General features: G+C 47.8%; 1 protein-coding gene across 1 annotated transcript; it reads left to right on the forward strand.

The window, feature by feature from the left end:
* The first annotated feature begins 5,516 nt into the window (after positions 1 to 5,516).
* On the forward strand, positions 5,517 to 27,621 carry LAPTM4A (lysosomal protein transmembrane 4 alpha). The gene is made up of 7 exons (XM_066596895.1): positions 5,517 to 5,682; positions 19,010 to 19,130; positions 20,525 to 20,601; positions 22,618 to 22,740; positions 23,874 to 23,969; positions 26,105 to 26,203; positions 27,118 to 27,621. Exons 1-7 carry the CDS (start codon positions 5,584 to 5,586, stop codon positions 27,208 to 27,210), a joined length of 708 nt encoding a protein of 235 aa, XP_066452992.1. The 5' UTR covers positions 5,517 to 5,583; the 3' UTR covers positions 27,211 to 27,621.

Raw genomic sequence — 27,621 nt, forward strand, 5'->3', positions numbered from 1 at the left:
CTGTAATTAGAACCTAACATTTCAAGCTACGCAGATCTGGACATTAATCTCTTGGTTTCCTTATTGGGGCATCTGTACTCTCTCGGCTCCTTTTTTCCTTAGCTCCAGCCTTAAGGAATTTACGGCGCTGATGTCACTCAGGAGAATGGCGGTCTGCTGATTTACGGCCTTCTAGATGACCTGTTGGAAAAATGAAACCTGGGAGAGATTCATTGCTGGTTTTTGCAGAGTATAAATGAAGTGGTAAACCCGGACCGGGATCAGGTGGCAAAGGAAATTAGAACAGCAAGGAGAAAGAACTTCAAAAAGGAAATCTGAAGTTAGAAGTCTGAAGAAACGTGCGTCAAGAATGATCTTTACCTAAAATGGAGGAGTTCATAGGAAAAGCTAAAGGGGTTTCCAAGCCATAGAAAGTGATGGCGAACTGCTAGGATTGATGGGAGTTCAACTTCTGGGACCCCATTGATTGCTAGAATGAAGGGGCCACAACTTTATTATTCATGCCTAGAGATGAGCGACCGTACTACCATCAAGGCGACGGGTTATTCTCTCCATTATGCTCCTGCTGGAGCTCTTTTTTTCTTTTGCATTAGGGCTTTAGCTTTGATCTGAGGGTACTCTGAACTAACTACTCTGCCTCAAAACCTATTATCGTAGTTTGGGATACAGACATTGCTGTAGTCCTGGGGTTTAGTCTATCTCTTGAAGAATAGCTACTATCTGGGGGCACTCTGAACTAACTATTTTGCCTCAAAACCCACCATTGTGGGTGGGGATACAGACATTGCTGTATTCCCGGGGCTTATTCTATCTTTTGAAAAAAGCACTAGTCTTGGTTGGCACATAATTGAGACTGGGGCCAAAAGACACACATAGTTGTCCTCCCCGACAGTGCTTTGTCGTTGTTAGTGTCAGGCTATTTAACGCCCTTAATCGTACGATTATTGGGTTATAGTCCCTCAGTTTTAGAAATAGCCCGCTTTGCTCCATCATAGAGCAGGAGCTGTTTGCATCTTTTTCTCTATAAACATAGCTGAGAGCTCATTGGTTATTTCAGTCTATAAAATCTCTATGATACTCTGTGATTACATATAATCTTGACATCTAAGTTTGAGTACTATATCTCCTGATGATCCACAAAGACTATGTGGTGAAACGCGTAGAGTTTAAAGTACTGGTTCCACGTATCAAGTATTACAGCAGATATCATCATTTTACCATTATTTATCAGCTGTTTTCAACATATGGAGGAGAAAGTACAACTGTACATATATTTTCCCTTGGCTTTTTATAGTCGTGTATCTAACACCTGGGGACAATACACTTTCACTACAATATATCAAGCTCTAATTAAGGCGATTTGACTATAAATCATAGATTATGGGTGCTCTATGAGTTTTGGTGATTGTACTACAACTCTCTACAAAAAATTGTCCATATAGGACTTAAAAAATTCAAATTGTGTACTCACATTGAACCATATGTGTCCGATGTGGATCATAAAATAGATATCCACCCAATACGCCTCTTTTCAGGGATTAAGTGGGTTATAGAGGTCCTACAAGACTCTATCAGGCTCATATATAATCAAACGAGCCTCTATAATTTTCTTCCCCTCCCTGTATCTGTAGGGTCTTCGATCCTCATCCTGGTGAAGTGTTTGTCTTTATTTTTGACATAAATACTCATTGAGTGTCATAATCCAGGCTACCTCGGGTATTATTGCCTCACGTGGTATATTTTACCTGGTGAATATTTGTTTGTCAGTGTTGTGCCCTGTTTTCGTATTTTAACCTTATATCAATAAAATTATAGTTTGTATAGTTTTGGATTACAGGGCGCGTACAGCGACAGATTTAGTTGGGGTCGGCTGTGGGTCATTTTCCTATTTTCCGTATGTGTTTTTTATTTTATTCTGGAATTTGTTTTTTTCTTATTTTTGTAACTATTTTTTTAACATCTTTTTATATAAGACCTCTGGGGATCATTCACTTTTTAATTTCACACTTTTCTACTGTAGCTGGGGCATCCATAGGAGCCCCTGGAAAACATTGCCCAGTAGTGACAATAGACCCTGGCAGAGCTGATCAAGGTCTGCTAGGACCCTGCAGCTCTGCTGTGACAGTGAACACCCGGCGGTTACGTTATCGCTGGGTTGCACAGTGGAACTAACACTTCTGCTTTCTCTCTTTAATACATAGCGCTCATCGAGCGCTAAGTAGCCTGAAAAGTAGAAGGGAGAAGAGGTTAAAAACTCCTTTTCCCCTCTCCTCGGGGTCCTCAGCCGTTGTCTCAGAGTGCTATACAGGTACTGCAAGTCAGATGCATTCACTTGATTGGGGTTGAGTTGCAGTTCTCTGCACAGCGCCTGTTTTCATGATTGTTGGGTTCCCTACTGTCAGATCCCTACTGATCAACAAGCGATGGTAAAGAGGTACAATCAAAAGGAGTGGCACTGGTTTAGCAAGGAACAGGCCCCGAGAGGGATTGACTCCCATTCCCAGCCAGCAAGTGGGAACCAACATTAACAGAGGGAACTGATGCAGAAACTGGAACAATCTCATCTTTGGTGGCAACTTCCATAGAAGCCTGATTGGCGCTCGCCAGCCCTGTGTCCAGCTGGTGCGTATGGGCCACTTCCATAGAAGCCTGATTGGCACTCGCCAGCCCTGTGTCCAGCTGGTGCGTATGGACCACTTCATTTCGCACAGCTTCATATTTCATATATGGAACCACTTGTTACAAGTGCTGGGGAAATCATTTGTGATGCAGGAAAACATTGCCGCTGACAACACATTGCCTCCTTGTAAACATAACCTTCCTAAAACAATGGGTGTAACATCCATGAAATAACAAGAGGCAGGTTTAATGGCAGCAAGTGGTCTTAAATCTCACCCTCTGAAGTTTCCCCACCTCAACAGTCAGTTATCAGTCCCTCTCTGTTCCCAAGATGGCGGCGGTCTTCCTCTCAGACTTTCTCGCCTCTTCCGGTCACCCATCACTCACATTCTTGTTGCCATTATTTCATTTAGGGTTGCCATAGAGGTGCGTGGGCCGCTGGCATACCTCTCTGTGTGTACAAGTAGTCTTGCCACGCTCCACCGGACACAATGGTATACAGAAGCATTGCTATTAGGAGACAATGCGGGGAATTTATTAAGACTGACGTTTCATATGCTGATCTTAAAGGGCACTGCGGTGATTTTTTTAATGCATTCATTTCATAGCTGTCCCCCCAGTATATATAAGTGGGCTAGTGTTATATCGGTTAGTTCTTTGTTCCCATCTGAAACTCCCAGCTTCTTTCTCCTCAGTTGGCCATGTGATCTCAATTATGATCAGTTCAGATCTACTTGGGGTCATGTGTTGTCAAATTAAGTCAGTTTCTCAGTCTGTGGGATGCTGCTACATTCACCTACCACAGAAACTGCCTACAGTGGGAAACAGACACAGTTACTAATGATAAATAATGGCTCCAGTCACACAGCTATAATAGAGAAGATCACAGCTCATCCTCCTGACTGTATACTTATGGACTGTAGCATCTTTAGAAGAAGATAATGATAAACTTTCCCACCAGCAGGCAGAAATGGTATAGCCTCAGCTAATGCTGTGCTGATTCATCATGGGATTAATGTGAAGCTGAAAGTTAAAATGCCTAAAAGTGGTGCCTGATAAGTATCAGAGAGGAGGCTGCACTACATGGAAGTGGCTATAATACGCAGATGATACCTCCAGAGTGTGATAGGCAATCAGGTAAGAGGGGCAGGGATGGAAAAACGTATCCGCCCCCCCATCCTCCCTGGCAGCGTCCATGCCGCCCATCTCCGGGCTGCAGTGTGGTCTCCCCGCCGCCGGCCTCCTTCTCAGCGAGCCACACTGGATCTCCACTCCCGTGCCCTGGCGGGTTATAGACAGCCGGGGATCACCCGCCGCCGCAACAGCAGCTGCTCTTCCGAATTACCAGGTCGACCAGGGGAGAAGCAGTAGGAGGAGGATGTAGACTGTACAATGCTGCCTCAGCACTGCTGCTCTTCACATTTGCCGCTCGAACAAGAGAAGTAGCATGGAGCAGTACACCGCCGGGAAGGTGTGTCTGTGGGAGCCAAGCGCCAGCTTTACCCGTGACATGGGCGTTCCCTGTAACTGAGGCCGGCCAACGCATGTCTCCACCCATACTTCCGGTATAGTACACTAATACCCGTCCACAGAAGGAGTTGTTCTTCCCCTGACTGATAGATGAGGGTCCTGAATGATGTTCCTTAGAGGGGTTGTCATATCAAAAAGAACCCCTTTCAGAAAGTGACACTCAGGGAGAAGGTTGAGGCCAGCCAGATATTACACAGAAGTACATAACGGCCATTCACAAGGACAGCTCACAGACCAGCTCTCCGTGTCTGCTCACAGACCAGCTCTCCGTGTCTGCTCACAGACCAGCTCTCCGTGTCTGCTCACAGACCAGCTCTCCGTGTCTGCTCACAGACCAGCTCTCCGTGTCTGCTCACAGACCAGCTCTCCGTGTCTGCTCACAGACCAGCTCTCCGTGTCTGCTCACAGACCAGCTCTCCGTGTCTGCTCACAGACCAGCTCTCCGTGTCTGCTCACAGAAGGTGGTCTCAAGCGAGGACTCATGAACAGGAGGTGTACTCTTGGCACAACTCCTTTAATAATCAGATTTCTTACTAAAAAAAATACATATGTATAAAAACCTATGTAAAAGCCTTTTTTTCCCTTTTTTTTAGATAAATAAATAGAAACTGTGCTTGATATAATCACATCCGTAACAACCCCTGCAATAAATAGAACGCAATCAGGGCAAAGAGGAAAGCAAAATAAAGCGAGCCAATATGATTTTTTGGTTGCTGTCCATGTCACGTCAAAGAAATGCAATAAAAGCGATGAAAAAAGTGATATGTAACCCAAAATGGTACAAATAAAAACTACAGCGCCACAGAGCTCCACCCAAAAAACAGTTCTGGATGGAGTTCTGGGACTTTGAATGCAGCGATGCCGAAAACAAAGTATCTGTTCTAAAATAAGTTTTTATTGTGCAAAAGTCAGAAAGCCGTAAAAGGCTCGTAATCATAGCAAACCGCCGAAAAAACGTTATCGCATCATTTATACAGTGAACTTCATAAAGAAAAAATGGTAGAATTGAGGCTCTTTAGCTCAACAAAAAACAGTAAGAAACATTCTTTATATGTACCAAAAAAAACTACTGCTCACCCAGAAACTAGGCCGAGCCCTAAGGGTTAATTATAAGTTTATAAAGTTCAGTGCGGAAGAAAAAGTTTCCAAGCACTGTCAGAGGCTGTCATCACAGGGGAGCGACACCAGGCGGCCGGCACACACGTTACAACAACACTGGAAGTAGGCTCTGATTGGACAGCTCTGAATTTTTCCAGTTTCCAAAATGGCCGCTCGTATCAGAGAAGAGTAGTTTGCCAAATACAAAGATGGCGCTCAGAGTATCCTGCCCCCGCCCATAGCTGATGACGCAGAACGTTACGTGTGACGCGACTGACGTTCGAGACAGAAGGAGAAGCAGCAGTAACGGAGGACTGCGGGGAAGAAGGAGCAGACATGAACCTGAAGCGGAGCCGGGACCGGCTGTACAGCACGCGGTGCTGCGGCTGCTGCCATGTCCGCACCGGGACCATCATCCTGGGCACCAAGTACATGGTAAGGAGGGGGCACAGGGAAGTGAGGGGTTGTGGGGGCTGCGCTGGCAATGGGGCAGCACTGGGGGGGTTGGGTGGCAGGAGGTGTGAGACCTGGTTATGGGATGGTGAAGGGGATCATGAACATAGTATATTTACATGGGGGGGGGGGCGCCAGAGATGATCATGGTATGGTGGGCGGCGAGGGACCGGCCGTGGGGGCGGCGAGGGAAGGGGGCGAGGGACCGGCCGTGGGGGCGGCGAGGGAAGGGGGCGAGGGACCGGCCGTGGGGGCGGCGAGGGAAGGGGGCGAGGGACCGGCCGTGGGGGCGGCGAGGGAAGGGGGCGAGGGACCGGCCGTGGGGGCGGCGAGGGAAGGGGGCGAGGGACCGGCGAGGGAAGGGGGCGAGGGACTGGTCTCTTGTGTTGCCCCCTTGCCACCTCATACAAGTGTGGTGTGAGAGATGGGCATGGTGTGGTGAGGGAAGGCCGGGGATATGCGCATGGGCCAGCAAGAGACTGGTATGATGTAGCAAGTTGGCAACACGAGAGACCGGCATGGGGCGGTGAGGAAAGGGGGGCACGAGAGACCGGCATGATGTAGAAAGGGGTCAACATAAGTGAGAGGTATGGGGTGGCGAGAAAGGGGGCACATGACGGGCATAGTATGGCGAGGGAAGGGCTTGTGAGATACACATGGGGCGGCAGGAGACTGTAGCAATGGGGCAGCATAAGCTAGGCATGGGGCGGTGAGGGAAGGGGGCACGATACACGGTATGATGATACAAGGGGGCAACGCAAGAGACCGGTATGAGGTAGTGAGGCAGGAGCACGAGACGGGCATGGGGTGGAGTTGCAAGAGGCTTATGCACATAGGGAGAGATGGCGCGAGAGATGGATATAGGATGGCATGAGGGGGCAGCATGAGAGATGGGCGTGGGCTGGTAAAAGGGGTACGAGAGATGGATGCTTGATGGGGTGGGTACACACATTATACTTCTGCGTTGAGCGGAGACTATAAAAGACAAGAAGTGGAGCGGCGCAGGACATGTGACCCCGGCTACTACCAGCCGCCATTGGCCCTTCAGGGCGCGTCACTACTCATAAGGTCAGCCTGGTGACCCCCGGTGGAGATGTGTGGGGACTAACGAGGTCCGTCTATAGCAGACCCAATGATGGCGTTGTGTACGGAGCCCCCCCGTTTCCTGCAGCAGGTCTTCTCTCCAGCATGCCACCTCCTATGCCGCAAGAAGTGCGGTGGGCCTTCCTGGCTGCAGCCTCCTCCTTGGTCCTAGGGAGGCATCACTACTTGGTCTGACTAGCTCTCAGGCCCACATTCCCTTCTACGGACCACCCATTACAGCTGATCAGGCTCTTCACGGAGTCGGGGGCCACATGACATAAATACTCGGATGTGCGATATCTACTGCAGCTCGAACTCGTTCATCTGAATAAAACCTTAGAAGGAAACTCCATGACGTGTCAGCAGGGATGAGGATCGGGCAGCTGGATCTCAACATGCCCAATCATTTTGTCCTTGGGTAGATTAGCCCCAGTGCAGACCTGGCACAGCTGCGTCCCGCGGCCATCAGTCACATAGACTTCGAATGGAGCGGCAGCGCATGTGCTGCACCGCTGCTGCTTACACTCTGCACGACCATATGGCGTCTCCACAGAGTACAGATCCTTGGTGCAATGCTAATCTTCTCCTCTAGGGGTTTCCTTACCTCCCTGTGAGGCAGTCAGTATTACAGTACAGTATTAACTCTTACAGTAATTTGTGCTGTATGGACCTTGTTATGGGGCACGGAGTCCTCTGGGTGTACATATGGACCTTGTTATGGGGCACGGAGTCCTCTGGCTGTACATATGGACCTTGTTATGGGGCACAGAGTCCTCTGGGTGTACATATGGTACCTATGGGAGGTGTCAGGTTTTCGAGGGACCGTACAGCATCGTCATTCGCAGTATAGTAGCGGGTTGTGTGCCATATTATGGATTTGCACTGAATTTCCGCTTTATTAATGACCCCTGGCACTTCATGATGTTGGTGAAAGGCGTCAAGAATTGTTCAGAGTAGCACGCAGTGCGCTGTAAGGCCGGGCCCACACATCCGGCCTAAAGCAATTACAACGCTGGTGCCCCAACCATCATGTCTGATCGCACAACGCATTGTTACGTAGTCCGGATGGCATATAACCGCAGACGACTGGTTCTGGCCCCTTTACTGTCTAAGGCTAATTTCATGCAGGCGAGTGCAATATTGGGCCGTGAAACTCTGTCCAATATCATGTCCGCCAACATGCGATGTCCCTGCGGATGCGAGGAATTTGTGTTCAGGGTAGCGATGCTGCGTTGGCACCACTGAAAACAACGGGCGATGTGAGGCGTTCCGAGGCAATGCCCCAAGATACGACATGCCGCTTGTGTATGACCCTGTACAAAAGAATGAGGTTCGTATGCGTGCATCTCACAGCGCACAAATCTCACGCCATTTTCTCGTTCTTGTGAAAGCGGCCTGAGAGGCAGAAAGATGAGACTCCAGCGGGCAAAAATCATATCCCTGAGCAGCGGAAAAACATCTCCTATGCCGATGGAAGGTCAAAATGTCCTGCAAGCAGCATGGATCGCTGACCCCTTCCTGTCAGGTGTGGACAGCTCAGGCTGGCGGAGGTGCAGTAATGGCGGGGGGGATGTTTTCGGAAGTCCTCTGGTACCTGTGGATGGGTGCACAGTGAGTCCTGATGACCAACGGAGGTCCAATGTACTCCTCAATGGGGGTCTCTAATAAAGTGACCATTCAGCTTGTCTATTAAGCGAGTTGCGGTGGTATAACCGACTTGTGAGGTCCGCAGTAACTACAGACCGTCAGCGCTGATGTAACTCGCTGTAACGTCGTCTTCGCTTTGTTACACAAGTTGCTGCTCCGCTGCACAATGTAGCTTCTGACGCGGCTGTAAATCCTCCGGTGACCAGCTCAGCGCTAGTTGTGTTTTTTCCTGTTCACTTCTTCCCATGAGACCGCCTTGTCTCTTAAGTGACCTCTCTGTAGTATTGATGTCTTGATGAGGGGCTGCAAAGACCTCAGGGAAGTGCTGAGTAGCAGCTCTGCGTCCTTGGTGGCAAGGCAAGGAGAACCTGAATAAGAGATGAGCCGGCGCCGTTGCAAGAGGTTTGCGGCTGCTTTGTGATCAGTCGCTCCTGCAGGATCCATCATGCATTAAGGGATATTAATGTAGTTCTGCACTCCTTCCTGCATGCTGTAAGGCCTCATGTCCACAGGGAAATTAAAAATTAAAATCCGGAGCATTTTTCCTGCACGCGGATCCTCGCCCCATAGGGATGCATTAGACACCCGCAGGTAATTAAATACCTGCGGATGTCATTTTTCCCGTCAAGCGCGGATCCGCGTGCAGGAAAAAATACGGACATGCTACATTTTCGTGCGGGTCTCCTGCAGGCTTCTGTTGAAGCCTATGGAAGCCGTCCGGATCCACAGAAGACCCGCGCCTGAATTGAACTCACCTGCTCTGGACCGTGCGGTTCTTCCCTTTTTCGCGGCCGGATCTTCTTTCTTTGGCCCAACGGGTGTGCCGAGCACATCCGCCGGGCTGAAGAAAGAAGATCCGGCCGCGAAGAAGGGAAGATCTGCATCGTCCGGAGCAGGTGAGTTTATTCTGATTTTCAGGCCTCATATCCGTGGGGCAGGAGGGACCCGCTACGGATTCTACATGAAGAATCCGCGGCGGGCCTGATTTTCCCCGTGACATGACGTCTAAAGATGGCAGAACATGTGGTCACAAGATCTTTGCATATGTTTGTAAACCCCCTTCCTGTCGAGCTTCAAGGTAAGCAGAATACATAGAGAGTCCGTTCCAGCGGCAGCCCGGTATTTTGATGTTGAACGTATCTGCTGTACCGCCCATGGGTCATAGACTCCTTGAAGCTAGCGCATAGTTGGGAGAGGATATCTGTTCTTTCCCCCCCCCCCCCCCCTTTTTTTTTTCTCTTGTTGGAAGGGTCCTTGGGAAATTATTTTTTTTTCCTGCAGCACCTCCACAGGAGAAATGAAGCATTACACTGTGTTCATTGAAATTATTGGGTTGTCTGTATGCTGAACGGACCTCCAGACGTGCTCTGTAGGCCAATGCGAGCCAAATTAAGAGTGTCGGTTGAGATTGGTGACGAGCGGACTCAGGCTTGGCGGTGAGCGAACAGTTCAATTATTTATAGGCTTACATGGTGAGATGTCCTGCTAACATGGCCATGGTCTTGCTTGTCCCATCGGGGATGTAATTCATTATGGAAGAGTGGCCACGGTGTACTACATCCATCTGCAAGCTGACAATGTGGACCTCCTATGAAATAATTGCATTAGAGACCGATGGGGTTACGGGGGGCTTCCGAGCGCAGCGCTACTAGTCTGGCAACGCCGTGACTTCTTACCTCCGACCGGTATTTGCTTACTTCTTTGTATTAAGACCTTGACGAGAGAAACGATCAGCGCGGCTTTGTGTTGTAAGGAGTGAAGAAGCTCTTGGAGGGATCATGAATAGCGGCTATTGTGTGCAAAACCTCTCTTTTATAAAACTATCTGCGCCCCTGCTGTGCTGGGAGAAGGGTGGGATCACAGCTGAGACCGCAGGTTTGCTACTGCTTGCAGAAATACTAGATGTATGCGCACTAATGAGGGGGATTTAAAAGTACTGTATACTCCTGCAAGCAAGGGGGCGACACTGGAAACAGCAGAAGTCGTGTGAAAGGACCCTTAAAGGGCTTTCCCACAACTTAAAATAGCTCCAGTGCCACTCTGTACTTCCTGGCTGCTGCTGAGCGGGACATGTGACTGCTGCAGCCAATCACTGGCTTTAGAAGGGCACTACTGTGGTCCGTGATTGGCTGCAGCAGTCACATGTCCCGCTCAGCAGCAGCCAGGAAGTACAGAGTGGCACTGGAGCTATTTTAAGTTGTGGGAAAGCCCTTTAAAGACAGACTGGTAAACTTTACAGAAGTAGTCTCGCTGCGTACCGCCGGGGGAATTTACAGATGTACGCCTGTAAGTCATGCCCTGTTCTTGGAAAGATTTATTATTGTAAATGAGCTTTTCCACAGACAGGTGGGAGACAAGCATTTACTAGCCCCCCATAAAGTAGTCGTTGGTATGTTGCCTATCTACATGATAGAGTACCAGCCAGTGAGCATCTAGGGCTCTTGTACAAGCGGGCGTGTCTACCGTGCGGGGAGCACATAGCCATACACAATGCGCTGCGTGCTGACACCTCCCCATAGCCCCCTGCACACGGGCGGAAATTCCGTGGTGGGATTACCCGCAGAATTTCCGCCCGTGCCCGCTGCCATAGGATTGTATTAGATAATGCAATCCTATGCAGACGGCCGCGATCTGTCCGCGTGAAAACACGCATGGAAAACAAATCGCGGCATGTCCTATTTCTGTGCGGGTCTCGCTGAGGCACATACAGAAACGTCACAAGTGACACGCCGGCTGGGCAGCAACCGGCACGCAGCAGAGCAGAGGAGACGCCGGGAGCGGGTGAGCCGCGGGTCTGTGCAGAGGCACGGGTCCGCATCCCGCTGCGAGAATTCTCCGTCCCGTCTGTCTGCAGGCAGCTATACACTATCTTGCCGTGTATGCGCGCTTGGTACATGCCAAAATAGAGCATGTCGCGTTCTCCTTTCCCGCGCACTTTGCGCTCTGTAAGAAACACCATTGACAGCAATGTAGAGTTTGTTACCGCGTATTACAGGCACAAAACACGCAAGCGTAATTCATGGTAAACGCTCTTAGGCTTATTAAAATAAGGCAAACAGCCAATAAACGAGCATTTGCTGGTCTATTGACTGATTGTTTGCACTTTGCAAGGGGTAGGTAACGCTTCATGTGTAATGGTTCAGATTCTGGCTGGATCGCGGAGTCTGGTCGATGCCCGTTCAGTGTAAATGCTGCCAGCGACTGGATGAGGAGCCATAAGTCATTCGCTCATCATACATTGTTCACACATAAAAACGGAACGACGATTGCCCCATGTGAACAGGCCGTTGCTAGTCTATGAAGACTGCCTGTTTACTGTAAATGGAGGCGGGCGGCCGTGGTGATCTCACTGGGTAATGAAAGCACCGGAGTGGGTATCGCTGCTACGGCTGTTGGCTACTAATGCTCCTGTAAGTCATCCCGTGTAGCAGGGGCCCTTAAGGCTTGGGCACACATGATGGCCGAATGCTCTATTTCCCCGACTTCCCCCATATGCTCGGCTCAACCGAGTGTTCTGGTGTTCAGAATGGGAAGACTGGAGTAACCCATTGCCAGACACCTCTGTCTCCCCTGACCACAAAAGGATAAGGCATGTTGAAATCGCTCTGCCTGCTCGTTTTTCCCTCTGACGTTTGGAGGTCTCCATACACTTTGACCTTTAATCACGTCTGCTTTTAGGTTTCAGTTTAGGGCAGAAAATACGGAATCCGTGCAAAGAACAGATCCATCCAATGAGTGAACCAAACCGTGCCAGGCAAACTCCATTGACTATAATGTGGTCCTGCCCGCTGGCATCTTCCTGGATGACTAGTGCAGCAGAGCCTTAAGGCCCATTTGGACACAACGATTCTCTCTCAACATTCGCTCAGAGCCATCTTTTGAGTGATAACCGTTGTGTCTAAATGCATGGACGTCGTGCAGTTTTTGTGCACGAGTCGTTCCTCGTTCGATTCTAGTTTTCTTGAATTGAGCGATGAACTCTTATCAGCATTGCAGGCTGTTATCACAGTCGGCAGTGCTGATAAGATTCTTTCAGCTTGTGTCTTGCTGTTAGTTCACAGCCGGACGCTGGCTGTAATCGCAGAGAACAATACAGCTGTTTGCTTAGGCAGAACAGCTGTATTGTTTACTGAGCAATAGCGGCGGTGTCCGCTCTGCCTGCATAGCTCTTAAGTAGCTACTTAGCTACTATAGACTATGTAAAGATCATCGCTCAAAACTGTCACTCAAACTGTCGTTTGAGCTACTTTTGAGCGATTATCTGTCAGTGTAAATGGGGTCTTAGATTGTTGTCTGGGCCTACCAAAGTTAACGGCTTTGGCAGACCTTGGTCTAGTGTGTGTGTGTTCAACGCCCGTCAGTCGCCCCAACGATAATCGCTTCTGTACTTTGGCATAGGGGTAACGATCGCTCGGTGAATGGATGGACAGAGCCCGCCGGGGTATCTCTTCCAGCAGCCCACCTCCATTCAAAGTATCCTACTTGGTGATGGTTTCTAATACTTTATGGTCGTATCGGCGTGTCATTGAGATGCCGGTCGGATGGGTCAGCATTTCTAATCATCGAAAGCTCTGAAGATAGTAGTTTGCCAGACTTCTGTCTTTTTATGGTTTTGACAAGGGTTCTATTTCTTCTTTTTGTCCGCAGTTTCGTTTTCCCACCTCACAGGCCGACTTCTCGTAGACTTCTGGTTTTGTTCCCCGCCCTTCAGTTGCAGCAGATGATTGCTTGCAGCAGATTTCACATGAATGTGGTGGAACAAGTTCTGAGCCTCCGCGATATGTCAATAAACGAGCGCAGCGTCGTTGAACCTGTGCAAACAATTGTCCGGCCGTCCTGTATAGGAGAATGCCTACAGTAATGTATGCAGTAATACTGGAGCTGCAGTGTATTATAGTGTCCACTAAAGCTGGACATGAGACTTATCTGCTGACTGTTGGCAGATCCACTGTGTGTGTGACCATCCTCAGCAGGTCTCGCCATATTTAGCTGCATCTGCCAGCGGTCTGCAGGTGACTTTCTATAGCCAGGATTAAAGTTTTTTTTTTTCCAGGACTCTCTAATATTAAGCACCTTTCTCAGGATAGGTCATCCGTATCAGACCGGGGGCCGTCTGCTGTTTGGGAACCCCCATCGATCAGATGATTGAAGTGGCTGCATCGTTCGGGGAGCACCATGGACCCTTTGATGACCTGTTCTTCGGTCGCAGGGCCTGAGAGCAGCTCGGTCCCATTCAAGTGAATAGGATAGACAGTGCTCACCTGGCCCTGTCGCTACGCAATGTACTGCGCTGTGCTTGGTGAACACTGAAACAGCTGTTTGGTGGGGCTCCCGAGCGACAGACCACCGCCGATCTGAAATGGATGACCTATCCTGGGGTTAAGAATCATTAGACTAGTCTCAGCCGCACATACACATTAGATGCATATCTTATTTGCGGCCGGAGCAGCGATCATCCAGTGTGTCCGGGGGCCTCCTAGCTCTCCCTTGACGGCACATTCGGTGAAGATGAGGAGCGGGCGGTTGGATGTCAACATGCCCAATCCGTTGGCCTCGGGGAGATGAGTCACTGCCGGTTGAGAACTTTACGACCAATTTTATGGCTAGAAATGTATAGAGATGCATGTTAGGCTGTAAGTAAACTAAGTGTTTAACCCTTCACACCCCAGGCGTACAGGTTTTTCTGGCCGAGCGGAGTTTGTTTGGAGCGAGATAGGGAGCAGCTCCTGGCCTCCATCCATGGCAGGTTGCTGGCTGTCTTTGACAGCTGACACTCGCGCGTGACCGCCACAATCGGCGGTCGTGCTGGTTGTTGCTGTTAACCCTATAAATGCCACTGGCAATTCTGACTGCAACATTTAAATGTCTTGATTAGCGTTCAGCGTCCCACTAAACCCCTCACCCTCTCCGCGCGACCAGACAAAAGGTGCCATTTGGTTTCTATGGCGGGCTGTGGTCTTCTGAAGACCCTCCAGGGCTGTTATAACGAATTTACTGTGGAGCGTCTTTATAGAAAGTGGTATGATGCACTACTATGGTATTGCGTTATACTGCATAAGTGATCCCAAGAAAAAAAAAAGTCATCACTGATCTTTTTATGGTCATTTTCTTTCAAAGAAGACAATTTGTACATGTGGCACATCTTTGATAGACAGCCTGGCAGAATTTGGCATAATGCAATACTGTGGATCGCACGGTCACGTCCCCTTTTATGGAGACAAAAACAAAACTCTTTTTTTTTTTTTTTCTCTCTAATTAATAAAAACTTTTACTTAAAGGGGTTGTCCCGCGCCGAAACGGTTTTTTTTTTTTTTCAATAGCCCCCCCGTTCGGCGCGAGACAAACCCGATGCATGTGTTGAAAAAAAAAAACGGATAGTACTTACCCGAATCCCCGCGCTCCGGTGACTTCTTACTTACCTTGTGAAGATGGCCGCCAGGATCTTCACCCTCGGTGGACCGCAGGTCTTTTGTGCGGTCCATTGCCGATTCCAGCCTCCTGATTGGCTGGAATCGGCACACGTGACGGGGCGGAGCTACGAGGAGCCGCTCTCTGGCACGAGCGGCCCCATTCAGAAGGGAGAAGACCGGACTGCGCAAGCGCGTCTAATCGGGCGATTAGACGCTGAAGATTAGACGGCACCATGGAGACGAGGACGCTAGCAACGGAGCAGGTAAGTGAATAACTTCTGTATGGCTCATAATTAATGCACAATGTACATTACAAAGTGCATTAATATGGCCATACAGAAGTGTATACCCCAACTTTGTTTCGCGGGACAACCCCTTTAAGTTTTCAAAAGACAAAAAACTTTTCCCGTATTTATAATATCAATACAAAAAGCAAAAGCCTATTTGGTATCGCTGCGCCCATAAAAATCCAACGCCGTGAGTGGAGTCAATGCAAGTACATTGATTTTCAGTGATCCGTTCACATTGGCGTATAATACATTGCGGGAAACGATGACCGTATGTTCTATTTCACAGCCCTTTTGTTCTCTATGGGTTGCGTATTCAGCGCTGTACATATGTAATGCATGTGCGGCATTTAATACGCAGCCCTTCTGTCAGACCGCCGGCTCCTTCTACGTACACGGCCGTGGGAGTGAGCCCTTAATTGTGTGAACTCCAATATCTAGTTCATGAAGTTTGACTCGGAGCCGAGGCCTGAGTCCCGGGGCCGCGCAGCTCCTTCCGAGACGGGCCGGGCTCACACGAGCATAACTCGCAGCAGGTCAGTTCTGTCGCAGATTTGGAAAGCCTCGGCCATTGGAGGGCGCAACCAGGTATTAGTGACCTAAATAGAACGTTAGGTGCCAGCCACAAGTTGAATGGCACTCTGGCCTCGCCCGCACCGTTGGAGGTTACATCGGGCGCTGTGGTATGCGGAGTTTGTTTGTTGCGCTGGCGTGGAACTTGTTTACTGACCTCAACCTAAAATGTGTTTCCCCTTCAGATAGGAGGCCGCTGCCTGGGAACGGCAGGAATGGAGCCGCAGTGAACTCCTATGATACTCCGCTCGCCTGTAGTGGGTGACAAATGGGTAGAGCAAAGCTGTACCCGATCATCACCCAATGTGCATGTTTTTACATGGTGGTATGGATAGTCACAGCTGTGGGAGAACCTTTTTTGTTTGTTTGCCCACCTATAGTCAATTAAGGGGGCGACACGCTCTTAAAGGAACGGAAAACCTAGCCAAAATAAGTGAAGTTTTGTAGAAGGAGCCGCTGCTATCAGTCAGACATGCGTATATGAATGTGTCTGGAGGAGGTGCTGGAGATAACATTCAGTCTGTCCTATCTCTAGGTACACAATGTCCCTCGTCTGGTTTATAAAATGCATTTTTGCTCATGTTACAGAATTTCTTATTTAAAGGGGATGTCCAAATAGAAAAAGTAGCAAGGCTGTTCAGTGGTGACTAAATGAAAGGCATGCTCTACTCCCCCTGTCCCGTATCGCTTCCGTTCGGTATCCATTCCTCGCTGCTGTCGTATTCTGCTGCAGTGGGCTAGCAATGATATCTCCGACACCGGAGACATGTGACGGCTGCAGCCAATCAGCAGCTCACATTGGTTGGTGAGTAGTAGTAGTGGCCACATGGCCCGTTATTGAGGTGCCGTCACTTTGCGGCCAGAAGTGGAGAGCTGCGTGAGAATGGCGCCTTTGGTGTAGGAGGTGAATGTCCTCTATTAGTAGCTGCAAAGGGCTTCTATTGAGGAGCGGGCGGGTGGGTTACATGGGCAGCCTGTTAAGTCTATTGGGCGCCATATACTATTTTATATCCCCTGTGGTAGTGCTGCAGATCTCTAGCTGCTTACTAGGAGTTCAGAATGTGACACCATGGGATCAGCTTGTTTTGGGGGGAACCTTCTAACAAAATGATTTTTTTTAAAGCAGACAGACATGGGGGCTTTCCAGCTCTAAGTAATAGATGACCTGTCCAGAGGGTAGGGTACAAAGAACCAGGACCCCAGCCAAACAGTTGTTTGCCACAGAGACTGAAGCAGATAGCGCCGTACATGTGCAGTGGTCTGGTATGGTATTGCAAGCACAGCTCACATTCAATGGAAAAGTTATGCACTACCAACCCCGGCCACTGCACAATATATGGTGCTGTCTACTACTGGCTATGTGCCGGATCACCTGATCAGCAGGGGTCCTGGGTGGTGGATCCCAACAATTGACTTATCCTTAGGTTGGATCATAAGTTATTTTTGCTGGAAAACATGTTTAAAGGGGTATTCCGGGTGCAGAGTAACATTTTAAAATCTAATGTACATCACAATAGGTCATGTTGTTATAGGCTCACTGTACCCGGTCTTGCTACTTTCTTCATCTTCTATCTATGTCACATGACCCTCCGCCTGAAAAATCTCTCCACTTCCTTTGACATGTTGTCTGCATTTGCTACTTCCTCTCCTGTCCATAGTCGCCAACTTCCTGTAAGCAGTGCATGATGGGAGGACAGGAATGGAAGGAAGCACTGCGCTGCATTACTCATGTGCAGTTGAGACTCCCGGACAGACCTCTGTGAAGTCAGCACCCCATCTTTCAAAAAAGTTAATTTTTTTCATACGTTCTGGATGCACCCCAAAGAGTTCTAGAGTTCCCCATTATTTTTAAAAATAGTTCTAGCGAATTAAGCAAAAAAATCAACAAACGTATCTCTTCGGTGCTAACTTCAAAAACTGCTATTACTAAACCAGCGAGAACTTTGTAAATATGGGTTCTAGAGCTTCGAGCAGTAAGAGTTTTCTTCAGAACTCTTGAGGTGCTACTCAGAACTCTTATAAAATCGCTGGATTTCCCAAAAAATTATTTACACATAACTAATTTTATTATAGGTATTTTGTGTAAATAATTTTTTTGAAAATCCAGCGATTTTATAAGAGTTCTGGGTAGCACCTCAAGAGTTCTGAAGAAAACTTACTGCTCGACGCTCTAGAACCCATATTTACAAAGTTCTCACTGGTTTAGTAATAGCAGTTTTTGAAGTTAGCACCGAAGAGATACATTAGTTGTTTTATTTTTTTTAATTTGCTTAATTCGCTAGAACTATTTTTAAAATTAATTGGGAACTCCAGAACTCTTTGGGGTGCATCCAGAACTTATGAAAATAACTTTTGTGAAAGATGGGGTGCCGACTTCACAGAGGTCCGGACGGCCCGGTCTGTCAGCTTCAGCAGCTTTCTCTGAGTGAGAGGGAGGTTGGTGCTGGTAGTTGTAGGACCTGTGAGCTGGGGGCGGAGCTACAGTGCCAGCAGGGAGACAAGCTCTATGCATGCTGGGAGTTGTAGGTAACAGTCTGTTATTGCGTTTACTGTGGAAGTGATTCATGTAAACACAGCGGCAGATTGGCGGCTGCACAAGACAGAGTCCTCTGGCCGCAGTGGGCACCTGACTTCCCGTCTGTGCTGGCAGCGGGATCTTCATGCGAGCCCCTTGGTGGTTTCCCAGGGGAAGAGGGGAGGTAAGTATGGCTTCTTTTGTTTTATCACATGCCCGACCAAAGAAAAAATTTTATCCTCTGACAACCCCTTAAGGTAAGCCGCTGTGTCACTGTGAAGCCGTAAAATGTACAAATACGTGTTAGTTAGAGATGAGCGCCCGTGCTCGGCCACGCCCCTTTTTCGCCCGAATACCGCGATTTTCGAGTACTTCACTACTCGGGTGAAAAGTACTCGGGTGCGCCCGGGGGTGGGGGGAGGCGTGGCGGCGTGGGGGGTAGCAGCGGGGAACAGGGGGGAGCCCTCTCTCTCTCCCTCTCCCCGCTGCAACCCCCCGCGCCGCCACGGCGACCCCCGAATTTTTTCGCCCGAGTACGGAAGTACTCGAAAATCGCGGTATTCGGGTGAAAAAGGGGCGTGGCCGAGCACGGTCGCTCATCTCTAGTGTTAGTGCTTTCTGAGTGCCCAGTATTAGTCACATATCGTACCTGTCTGCTGTCCCATCGGTTCTCTATGCGCCGCCATCTTTTGGTGTATGCTCCTCCCCGCAGCTAATCCATGAAGCCTGCTTTTTATCATTTCGGGTTGTTATTGCCTCACGGGGTGTAACGTTATATATCTTCTCTCTTTCAGGTGGTGAACCTGCTGATGGGAATCCTCCTGACTGTGAAGGTCACTCACCCGGACACCGTGCCGACAGTAGACATTCAGTATGAAGTTATCGGAAATTATTATGCCTCCGAGAAAGTGGCAGGTGAGGATTTATGCAGAATGGTGCTCTGATGTCACAGGCTGTTCTGCATATGTATGGTACAGTATACAGCGCTCCGATGGCGGAGGCTGTTCTGCATATGTATGGTACAGTATACAGCGCTCCGATGGCGGAGGCTGTTCTGCATATGTATGGTACAGTATGAGGGGCAGTGCTCTGATATTGGAGGCTGTTCTGTACATGTATGGTACAGTATGAGGGGCAGTGCTCTGATATTGGAGGCTGTTCTGTACATGTATGGTACAGTATGCAGGACATCTCTCCCGTGGAGAGCTGTTCTGCGTACTGTAGCATACATATGCAGAACACCCTCGGACATTGAAGTGCTGTCCTGCATACTGTTAAAAACGTGTCAGCCCTCACCTGACGTCGGTGGTATGCAGGGAAATGTAGTGGGGGTACTACATATAAATAGACCCATCGGCGATGTAATTAAATTGTTTGGAGCAGAGTTTTCATCTTGGCATCCCTCATTTGAATGTAATTATAGGCTAGTTGATAGCTGGGATCGTTCTCTGCAGGCAGCGCTGATAACATTGAATTCGCCTGTCAGTCCCGCGGTAGAACAAAGGAGATGTATTTAGAGAACAGACCACCAGCTGTTCCCTAAGTACATGCAAATAAAGTTAACCAGCTACGGTACTAATGGCAATTAGTGCTCATTAGTAGTTTATGCAAAATGATCACTCGGACTGTCTTTTGAATGAATTTTGAGTGTTCGTCTTTGCGTGTAAATGGGGCTTTAGGCTAGTGTTTTTTGCAAAAAAAATTATGTTCAGCTGTTATCTTTTCGATGAATTGGGAATTAAGTTATGCAATGGAAGAAAAACGTGTTTGTTTGCTTTGTTTTCCCCCCTCTATTGGCACATTTTTTATGCCCGCACGATCTGAACAACGAACGATAAGTGAACACATTATTGATCTTTCACATTCTGCAGGCATTTACATTGAATGATGATCATTCAATTTCCCATGATCTGAACGATGATCCTTCATGCCCGGCTGATATACAGTGTCCCTCTCTGCAGCAAGAGGAGGCTGGAAGTGCCGGGAGCAGGAACTGAGCTCCCGCCTCCTCTCCAACCCCCTGGCATTATTGGCAATGGGAGGGGGCGGAGCTAAGTCTTGAAACTTAGCTCCCCTTTCGTCCCACCCCCTCATTGCAAATAATGCCGAGGGGGCAGGAGCTCAGTTCACGGCTCCCGACACTTCCATCCTCCTCTCGCTGCAGAGTGGGACACCGTATATCGGACGGGCGTGAATACCCGGCCTATATACTGTCATCTGAATAAGCCCTAAAAGTGCGTGTAATTACCAGCACAGCGTTCATGCTTGCAGCTGCGACCAATCTAACATCCTACTGACTTGTTTTGCAGAGAACGCCTGCGTCCTGTTTGCCATCTCCCTGCTGATGTTTACAATGAGTGCAATGATGGTCTACGGAGCGATCACTGTGAGTACTACAAACAGCCGAATAATCTGCGTCATAACCATTAATAGCACATTTTTAACCCCTTCCCGCTCCAGGGCGTAAGTTTACGTCCTGGCAGGCTGGTACTTCCTGCAACATGGCGTAAACTTGCGTCCTGGGGATAGCACGAGATCACATATGATCCCGCGCTATCCCGCAGCGGGCAACAGCGGGGGGGGGGGGGGGGGGGGCATCGAAGATATGGCCCCACTGTTAACCCCTTCCCTGCCGTGATCTAAGTAGCTCCCTCTGTGTCTTCGGCCGGCTCTCGCGATGTTATCGCAAGATCCCGGCCTGTCACCATGGCAACAGGACGCCAGACACTGGCGTCCTGTGTTGCCAGTGCCTGAGATCACAGTATAAGCGATAAGGCATGGCAAGGCAGTAGCCCTCCCATGCCTTATCACAGCGATCATCAGGGCTGTGGTGAAAGTCCCCCAGAGGGACACAAATGTTGTAAAAAAAAAACAAAGATTAAAAAAATGTAAAAAAGAGTAAAAAAAACCATTTTTTTAAATGCTTTTTCTCAGATTAGCATTAAAAAAAGGTAAAAAAAAATAAAATAAACCCCCACATATTTGGTATTGTCGCGTCCATAACGATGTCTACAATAAGCTGCACATGCTTTTGACTGTGCACGGAAAAGTGTTTAAAAAAAAAAAACAGGCAAAATGCTAATTTTTAGCATTTTGCCTCACTAAAAACGCAATAAGTGATAAAAAAAAACGTATCTACCCCAAAATGGTACCAATAAAAGCTACAGCTCGTCTCGCAAAAAATAAGCCCTCATAGAGCTCCATCCATGGAAAAATAAAGTTACAGGACTTTGAATGCAGCGATTTAGAAAAAAAAAAGATTTCCAAAAAAGGTTTTTATTGCAGAAAAGTGGAAAAACCTAAAAAAAATATAAGAATTTTGGTATTGTTGTAACCGTACCGACCCGCAGAAAAAATGGAATGTCTCATTTATGCTGCATGATTAACGCTGTAAAAAAAAAAAAAAATCTATGGCAGAATTGATGCGTTTTCTCTCCCTGCTATCATGAAAAAAAAAATTAACGTTTTACGATAGTCTATGTACCCAAAAATGATGCCGATAAAAACTACAGATCGCCACGCAAAAAACAAGCCCTCACACGGCCGCGTCGACAGAAAAATAAAATTATGACTTTTGATAAATGGAGAAGAAAATCTGCCAAAAATTGTTGCGTCCTTAAGCCCAAAATAGGCCATGTCATGAAGGGGTTAATGTAATCTATCCTACGGCATCCAGGAAGACCATTCGCCTACATGCATGTGAGGAGCACACAGCTTTTCAGGTTTATGTTCACACGCTGCAACGTTGTTGCAGAAATGTCAGCGATTACCTGTTCACGGGAATGAAGCTCACACTTCCATGCACACGTTGCAGAAACACTTGGACATGTATGAATTGGGGTGAATTCACATCTGCGTAGGGAATTCTGCTTTCCTCCTCCTTTTGGGGAGCAGGAAAGCGGAATCCCTGCGGCCGAACTGCTCAGTTTCTGGATGAAACTGAACAGTGCCGGATGGACCCCATTGACTATAATAGAATCTGTCCGTTTTCCGCCTGGCTTGTGGATGGAAGAAAAAGTGCTTTTCCTTCCGTCTCTTTTTTTTTTTTTTTTTTTTTCCTTCCCCACCCGGATCTGCGACAGAATCTCTGCAGATGTGAAAGCGGCCTCATTCAGACATCTCTGCAAGGATTCTGACATGTCGGACCATACACCTTTTTATAGTACAGTTATCACTGTGATCCATAAACAACGACTCTTTGTTCATTGACTGACTGCAAGCAGAGATCTTTAAAGCTGTGAAGAATTGATACAAACGACACAACGCAGCTCAGCTGGAGAGGATAGGCAATCCAAACTGATACTTCTGTTATGTCGGACCCTGACCCTGATTGGGGCATGTACTGAGCTGGGGTGTCGGGTTGTGATACAAGTTGTAACCCCTATTATCATTTTCCCCTCAGCACCGCGGTGGCTGGTTGATCCCATTCTTCTGCTACCAGCTGTTTGATTTTGCCCTGACGTGCCTGCTCTCCATCAGCTCCCTTACGTACCTGCCGGGAATCAAGGACTATTTAGAGCAGTTGGTAAGTGCATTCTGCTGGCTGCAGTCGTTGGGGATTATTTGGAATAAGTGTAGATCTGATACATATATTGGCCGCACTCAGATCTTCTAGTGCTTGGCGCTCGGCTCCTTGCTAAAATACATTCTGCACAGAAGACGCCGTCAACAGATCAGAACATTTGTCTTAAGATCCTCTAACTCGCCTGAAACTCCAGAACACCCAACTGTCTTATCCTTCAAAGCCGTTCACAGCAATTTGACTTGAGAACAAGCTTTTAATTATGGAAATGTGTCTCTTTAACCCCTTAAAGGGGTTGTCCCAGAGTCGCAAGTTATACCCTAATCAAAAGATAGGGGATAACTTGCTGATCGGTGGGGGTCACCCCTAAGACCAACAAGTCATAAGCATCTTCCTGTTCTCCAATGTTCAGCCCCCCCCCCCCCCCCCAAAAAGATTGAGTTAAAATAGAAGTACCCAAAAATAGAAACATCTGGTTTTATTTTGCAGAATCGCCAACACAATTATGGCTCCTAGAAGGCGCTGATGTAAAAATGCCTTTAGAAGAAAACTTTTTTTTTTTTTTTTTTAATTGTACAAAAGTGAAAAAAATAGTTTTATTTCCCATATTTGTAATGACCCATAGCATAAAGTTAGAGGGGTTGTCTTTTATTTACACTGTAGCTAGTTGTATGGTGACAAACCAGGTAATTCTCTCCTCTCCCGGCTCCCTGTTGTGACCGCTGCTTTGGGTCTTCCTTCTGATGTACTGCTTACAGGCTGTAGTAGCCTATGCACTGGACGTCGCCGCCTGCTGCAGCCAGTGACGTCCTGTGCACATGCTGCTGCAGCCTATATACATATATGGAGAGGTGTCGCTGGACGCAGCAGGGAGCTGGGAAAGAGGACTATAAGCTGGTTGTAGTATTTTTCACCATGTAGGACCCATTTATTTACGATAAATAACTTGGACAACCACTTTTAAAGTTGTTTGGTAACGGCGAACAAAGGAAAACACAAAAATACGTTGAATTTGCTGCTTTTTTTATTCCCTTTGTATAGAACGTTGACTCGTCGTGGAACATATTCTCCCAGAAATGGCGATGCAAATGGTGTGGCTACATATTAATATAGTTTTTCCTCTGTTTCCCCTCCAGCCGCAGTTTCCATATAAAGATGATTTGCTTGCGATGGACTCCAGCTGCCTCCTGTTTATTGTCCTGGTCGCTGGGGCATTAATAATTATTCTAAAGGTAAGAATAGAAACATTCCTGTTAGGTCGGGTTCACACAAGCGCTTTGGGGTTTTGTCTCCATCCTGCTGGGAGGGGGGGATGACAGAAGTTCCAGATCAGGCACATGCCAGACTCAGAAGTGGTGCCAGACGGACCCCATCTACTAGAATGGAGTTCATCAGGCCTTGAGCATGCTGCACTATTTTTATCTGGCATCTTGTCTTATCTGCACACGGAGTCTCCAGCCATTGTATGAACACAACCTTACTGAGTAGAGATCTCCAGAAAGGCACTACACCATGAGCACTCCTTCACCCTAACGAGCGTTAAATCACCGTGAGAAAATCTTGACAATATACTATTTTTGCTCACGCAATTTCTGAGTGTCAGTGATGCTTTTTCCTGGAAAAACATTGCGCATTGCATTGCTGCTGTCCTCGACTTCCAGCCCCCTCTCTGCCCCTCGCCACTGTTTGCAATGGGTGGGATGGAGGTGGAGCTAAATTCTGTCCCACCCCCTCCCATTGGAAATAGTTGCGAGGGGCCGGGGGCTCAGTGCACTGCGCTCGGCCCACCTCCTCCCCCTGCAGAGAGAGACAGCGTTTATCGGCCGTGCGTGAAAACCCGGCCGCTATACGCACGTCGGAATAAGCCCGTAAAACAATTTTTCTGGTTACAGGTATGTATACCTTTTTGGGTCTGACAATTTATTTTTGATCTCCCTTCTGCATGTTATCAGCTGGTGTATGACTACAACCACGTTTCTCTGTCTTGGTCATAAATTGGCTGCTAAGAGTGCAGGAGAGGAGAGATGAGGGCCGAAATCTAAACTGCCAGTGCAGCCTCCCTGACGGATCTCCTCTTGAGACTTGGACCCTTTAACAGGGAATGATTATCGTTCAAAAGATCGCTGGATTGTGCCAATCTGAGCGATAATCGTTCAGTGTAAACGCACTCATTCATCAAATGTCAAACGATAATTCATTGGCTTATCATTCGTTTTATGCAGACATAATATGTAATTGTTTAGTTGTTTGCAAGACGTTAAAGAGAGAAAAAAAAGGAAATTGAATCGCTCACAATCACCGGCACAGTCCCTGAAAGACCAACAATTGAGTGAAAAGAGCGAATAACCACAAAATGTAAACCATTATCTGCTTGCGTAACCTGACTGCGCTTGTTCAAGCGTTTTCTCACTCGGTGTGAAAGGAACTGCAGATCAACACCCTGTATTACTTCATATGCAATCCATTACTCAGCACAAGTGGTAACTAGAGATGAGCGAGTACCTCGGGTCCTCGTTATTCGAGTCGAGCTTTTCGTAAAATTCGAGAGCTCTGTTTGAGTAACGAACTCTATTGACTTCAATGGGAGACTCGAGCATTTTTGTATGGGACCCGCTAGTTGCCGAGCCTTTTTTGTTGTTGTTTCTCTCTCTCGTCGAACATGGCGTGATGCTCGCTCGAGTAGCAAGCACCATCGAGTATGCTAATACTCAAACGAGCATCAAGCTCGGAAGGTTACGTCGCTCAACGTAACCTATGAGCCCAGCAGAAACCAAAGAGAGGAAGGGCCCTTTTACACGGATCGAGGATCGGAACACTTGTCATTGAGTGTCAAAGCATGCACAGACTGAACGGCGACCGATAATTCATCATTCAGTTTATGCATGCCAAGAGACCGAACGAATAGAATCAACCCATGTATACAGGCAGTCGTTCATCTATTAACTACTGCCTGCTTGCTGTGAGTGGAGATGGGCAGGCCGAAACGACGTCCAGCCACTCTGCCTCCATTCATTGAGCGATGATCGTTCCTGTATAAAAGCACAGGCATGATCATCGCTGGGATAACCTGTTGGGTATCTGCGCCTGACAGGTCGTCCCGTGTATAAGGACTCAAAAAGAGGAGAAAAAGGAAGAAGCGAGAGGGAGGAGAAAAACAAGGGAGGGGGTGAGGATATAAGTGAGCTGGGAGGAAGCACGCATGTTTTAGATTAGCAGCGATTGAAAATCCGAGGACTGGAAAATGATCCCATATGGCTATGAATTTGAGAAGTCCTGCGTCCTCTGCTACAAGTTTCTCTTGGCTGGATCCATTCTTTTCTGCTCGTCTGTCTTCTGTTTCCATAACTTGTGTGTTTTCTGTTTGCAGGCCTACCTGATCAACTGTGTGTGGAATTGCTACAAGTACATAAATAACAGGAACATGCCTGAGATTGCCGTGTATCCCGCCTTCGAGACCCCTCCACAGGTAACCGCAGATTAATATGTCCGGCGTTAGGCAGGTCGTAAATAAGTCACATGCTGCCGCACCTTACAGGGGTTTACCAAAGTGTTAAGTTATCCACAGGATAGGGGATAACTTCATGATTGGTGGGGGGTCTGACTGCTGAGTTCCTCACTGATCCCAAGAACAGGGGTCCTGAAGATCCCCACATGAATGAAGTAGTGGTTGCACATGCACGCCGCCGCTCCATTCATTTCACTCATGCAGGGACTGTCTGGATCGGTGGGGTTCCAGGGGTCAAACTTCCACTGATCAGAACTTTACATTTTGGTTCGACCCCTTTAACACTCTGACCATTAATTATAAGTACACTCATCATGCTAAGGGCATTAGCACTACTACTGTAATAAAATCATCCCTATGGGCCTGCAAGGAAGACACAAATCCTCTTGTACATTGGGCACGTACGGCCTAAGGATACTAATTGAGCATCACTACTTTAGACAGTGTTTCTCAACTCCACTCCCCAGAGACCCCTAACAGATCATGTTTTCAGGATATCCCATAGTAAGAACACCTGTGGCAATGTCTGCGGACTGACGATAATTACATCACCTGTGCAATACTGAGGAAATCCTGAAAACATGACCACTTGGGGTGCCTTGAGGGCTGTAGTTGGGAATCACTGGCGTAGACCCCCATTCTCCCTAGAGGTCCAGTATCTACTGATATTGGAGCAAATTATGTCCCAATGGGCAGATTTACTATTCGGCTGCTGGGGAGCTTGAGTTGCAGCCACTGTGGGAAGAAACCACTTAGTTCTTGAGTCTTAGTCACACCCTAACCACTGACCCTCCTCGCCTCCGTTATCTTCCCAAACCTTTTAGCCCATGAATCTCATTGTGATGATCGTGCTGACCAATACTTTTTTCTTGCAGTACATCCTACCAACATACGAGATGGCCATAAAGATGCCAGAAAAGGAGAAGGACCCTCCTCCGCCTTACATCCCAACACAGAAGGACGTATAACCCTCCCGGGTCTCTTCCCACGCTTTTAGTGTTAACACCGCCCCTACTCCTCCTGCAGAGTAACTCCCCCATCCCGGAGAGACATCATTACTTTTCACGTAACCCGACGCTTACATTGCCTTAACCCCTAACATGAAGATGACTTATGTTTTTAAGACAATCTCTTACTGAATAACGTTTACGAGGGAAGTAGAATTGGGGAAAGATGAGGATTAGTGGTACTTTTTTTATTTCATTGTTTTTTTTTTCTTTTTTGTTTGCTTTTCGTCTGTCTTCATGCCTTAACCCTTTCACTTCTGGAGAACCGTGTGACATATTGTTGACCATGATTTGGTGATCCGCTCAGCAGTGAAAGATTTCAATAAGAAATATTTTTCTTGAGTAAAATAAAAAAAATAAGAAAAATTTCAA

Source organism: Eleutherodactylus coqui, chromosome 1 (assembly GCF_035609145.1).
Source record: "Eleutherodactylus coqui strain aEleCoq1 chromosome 1, aEleCoq1.hap1, whole genome shotgun sequence".
NCBI classification, from domain to species: domain Eukaryota; kingdom Metazoa; phylum Chordata; class Amphibia; order Anura; family Eleutherodactylidae; genus Eleutherodactylus; species Eleutherodactylus coqui.

Bases quoted from the DNA above. Each gene is read 5' to 3' on its own strand.
- LAPTM4A (XM_066596895.1), top strand. From the start codon at position 5,584: ATGAACCTGAAGCGGAGCCGGGACCGGCTGTACAGCACGCGGTGCTGC. The intron at 20,602-22,617 runs GTGAGTACTACA...TTTTCCCCTCAG, and splicing joins TGGTCTACGGAGCGATCACT to CACCGCGGTGGCTGGTTGAT. The intron at 22,741-23,873 runs GTAAGTGCATTC...TTTCCCCTCCAG, and splicing joins AGGACTATTTAGAGCAGTTG to CCGCAGTTTCCATATAAAGA.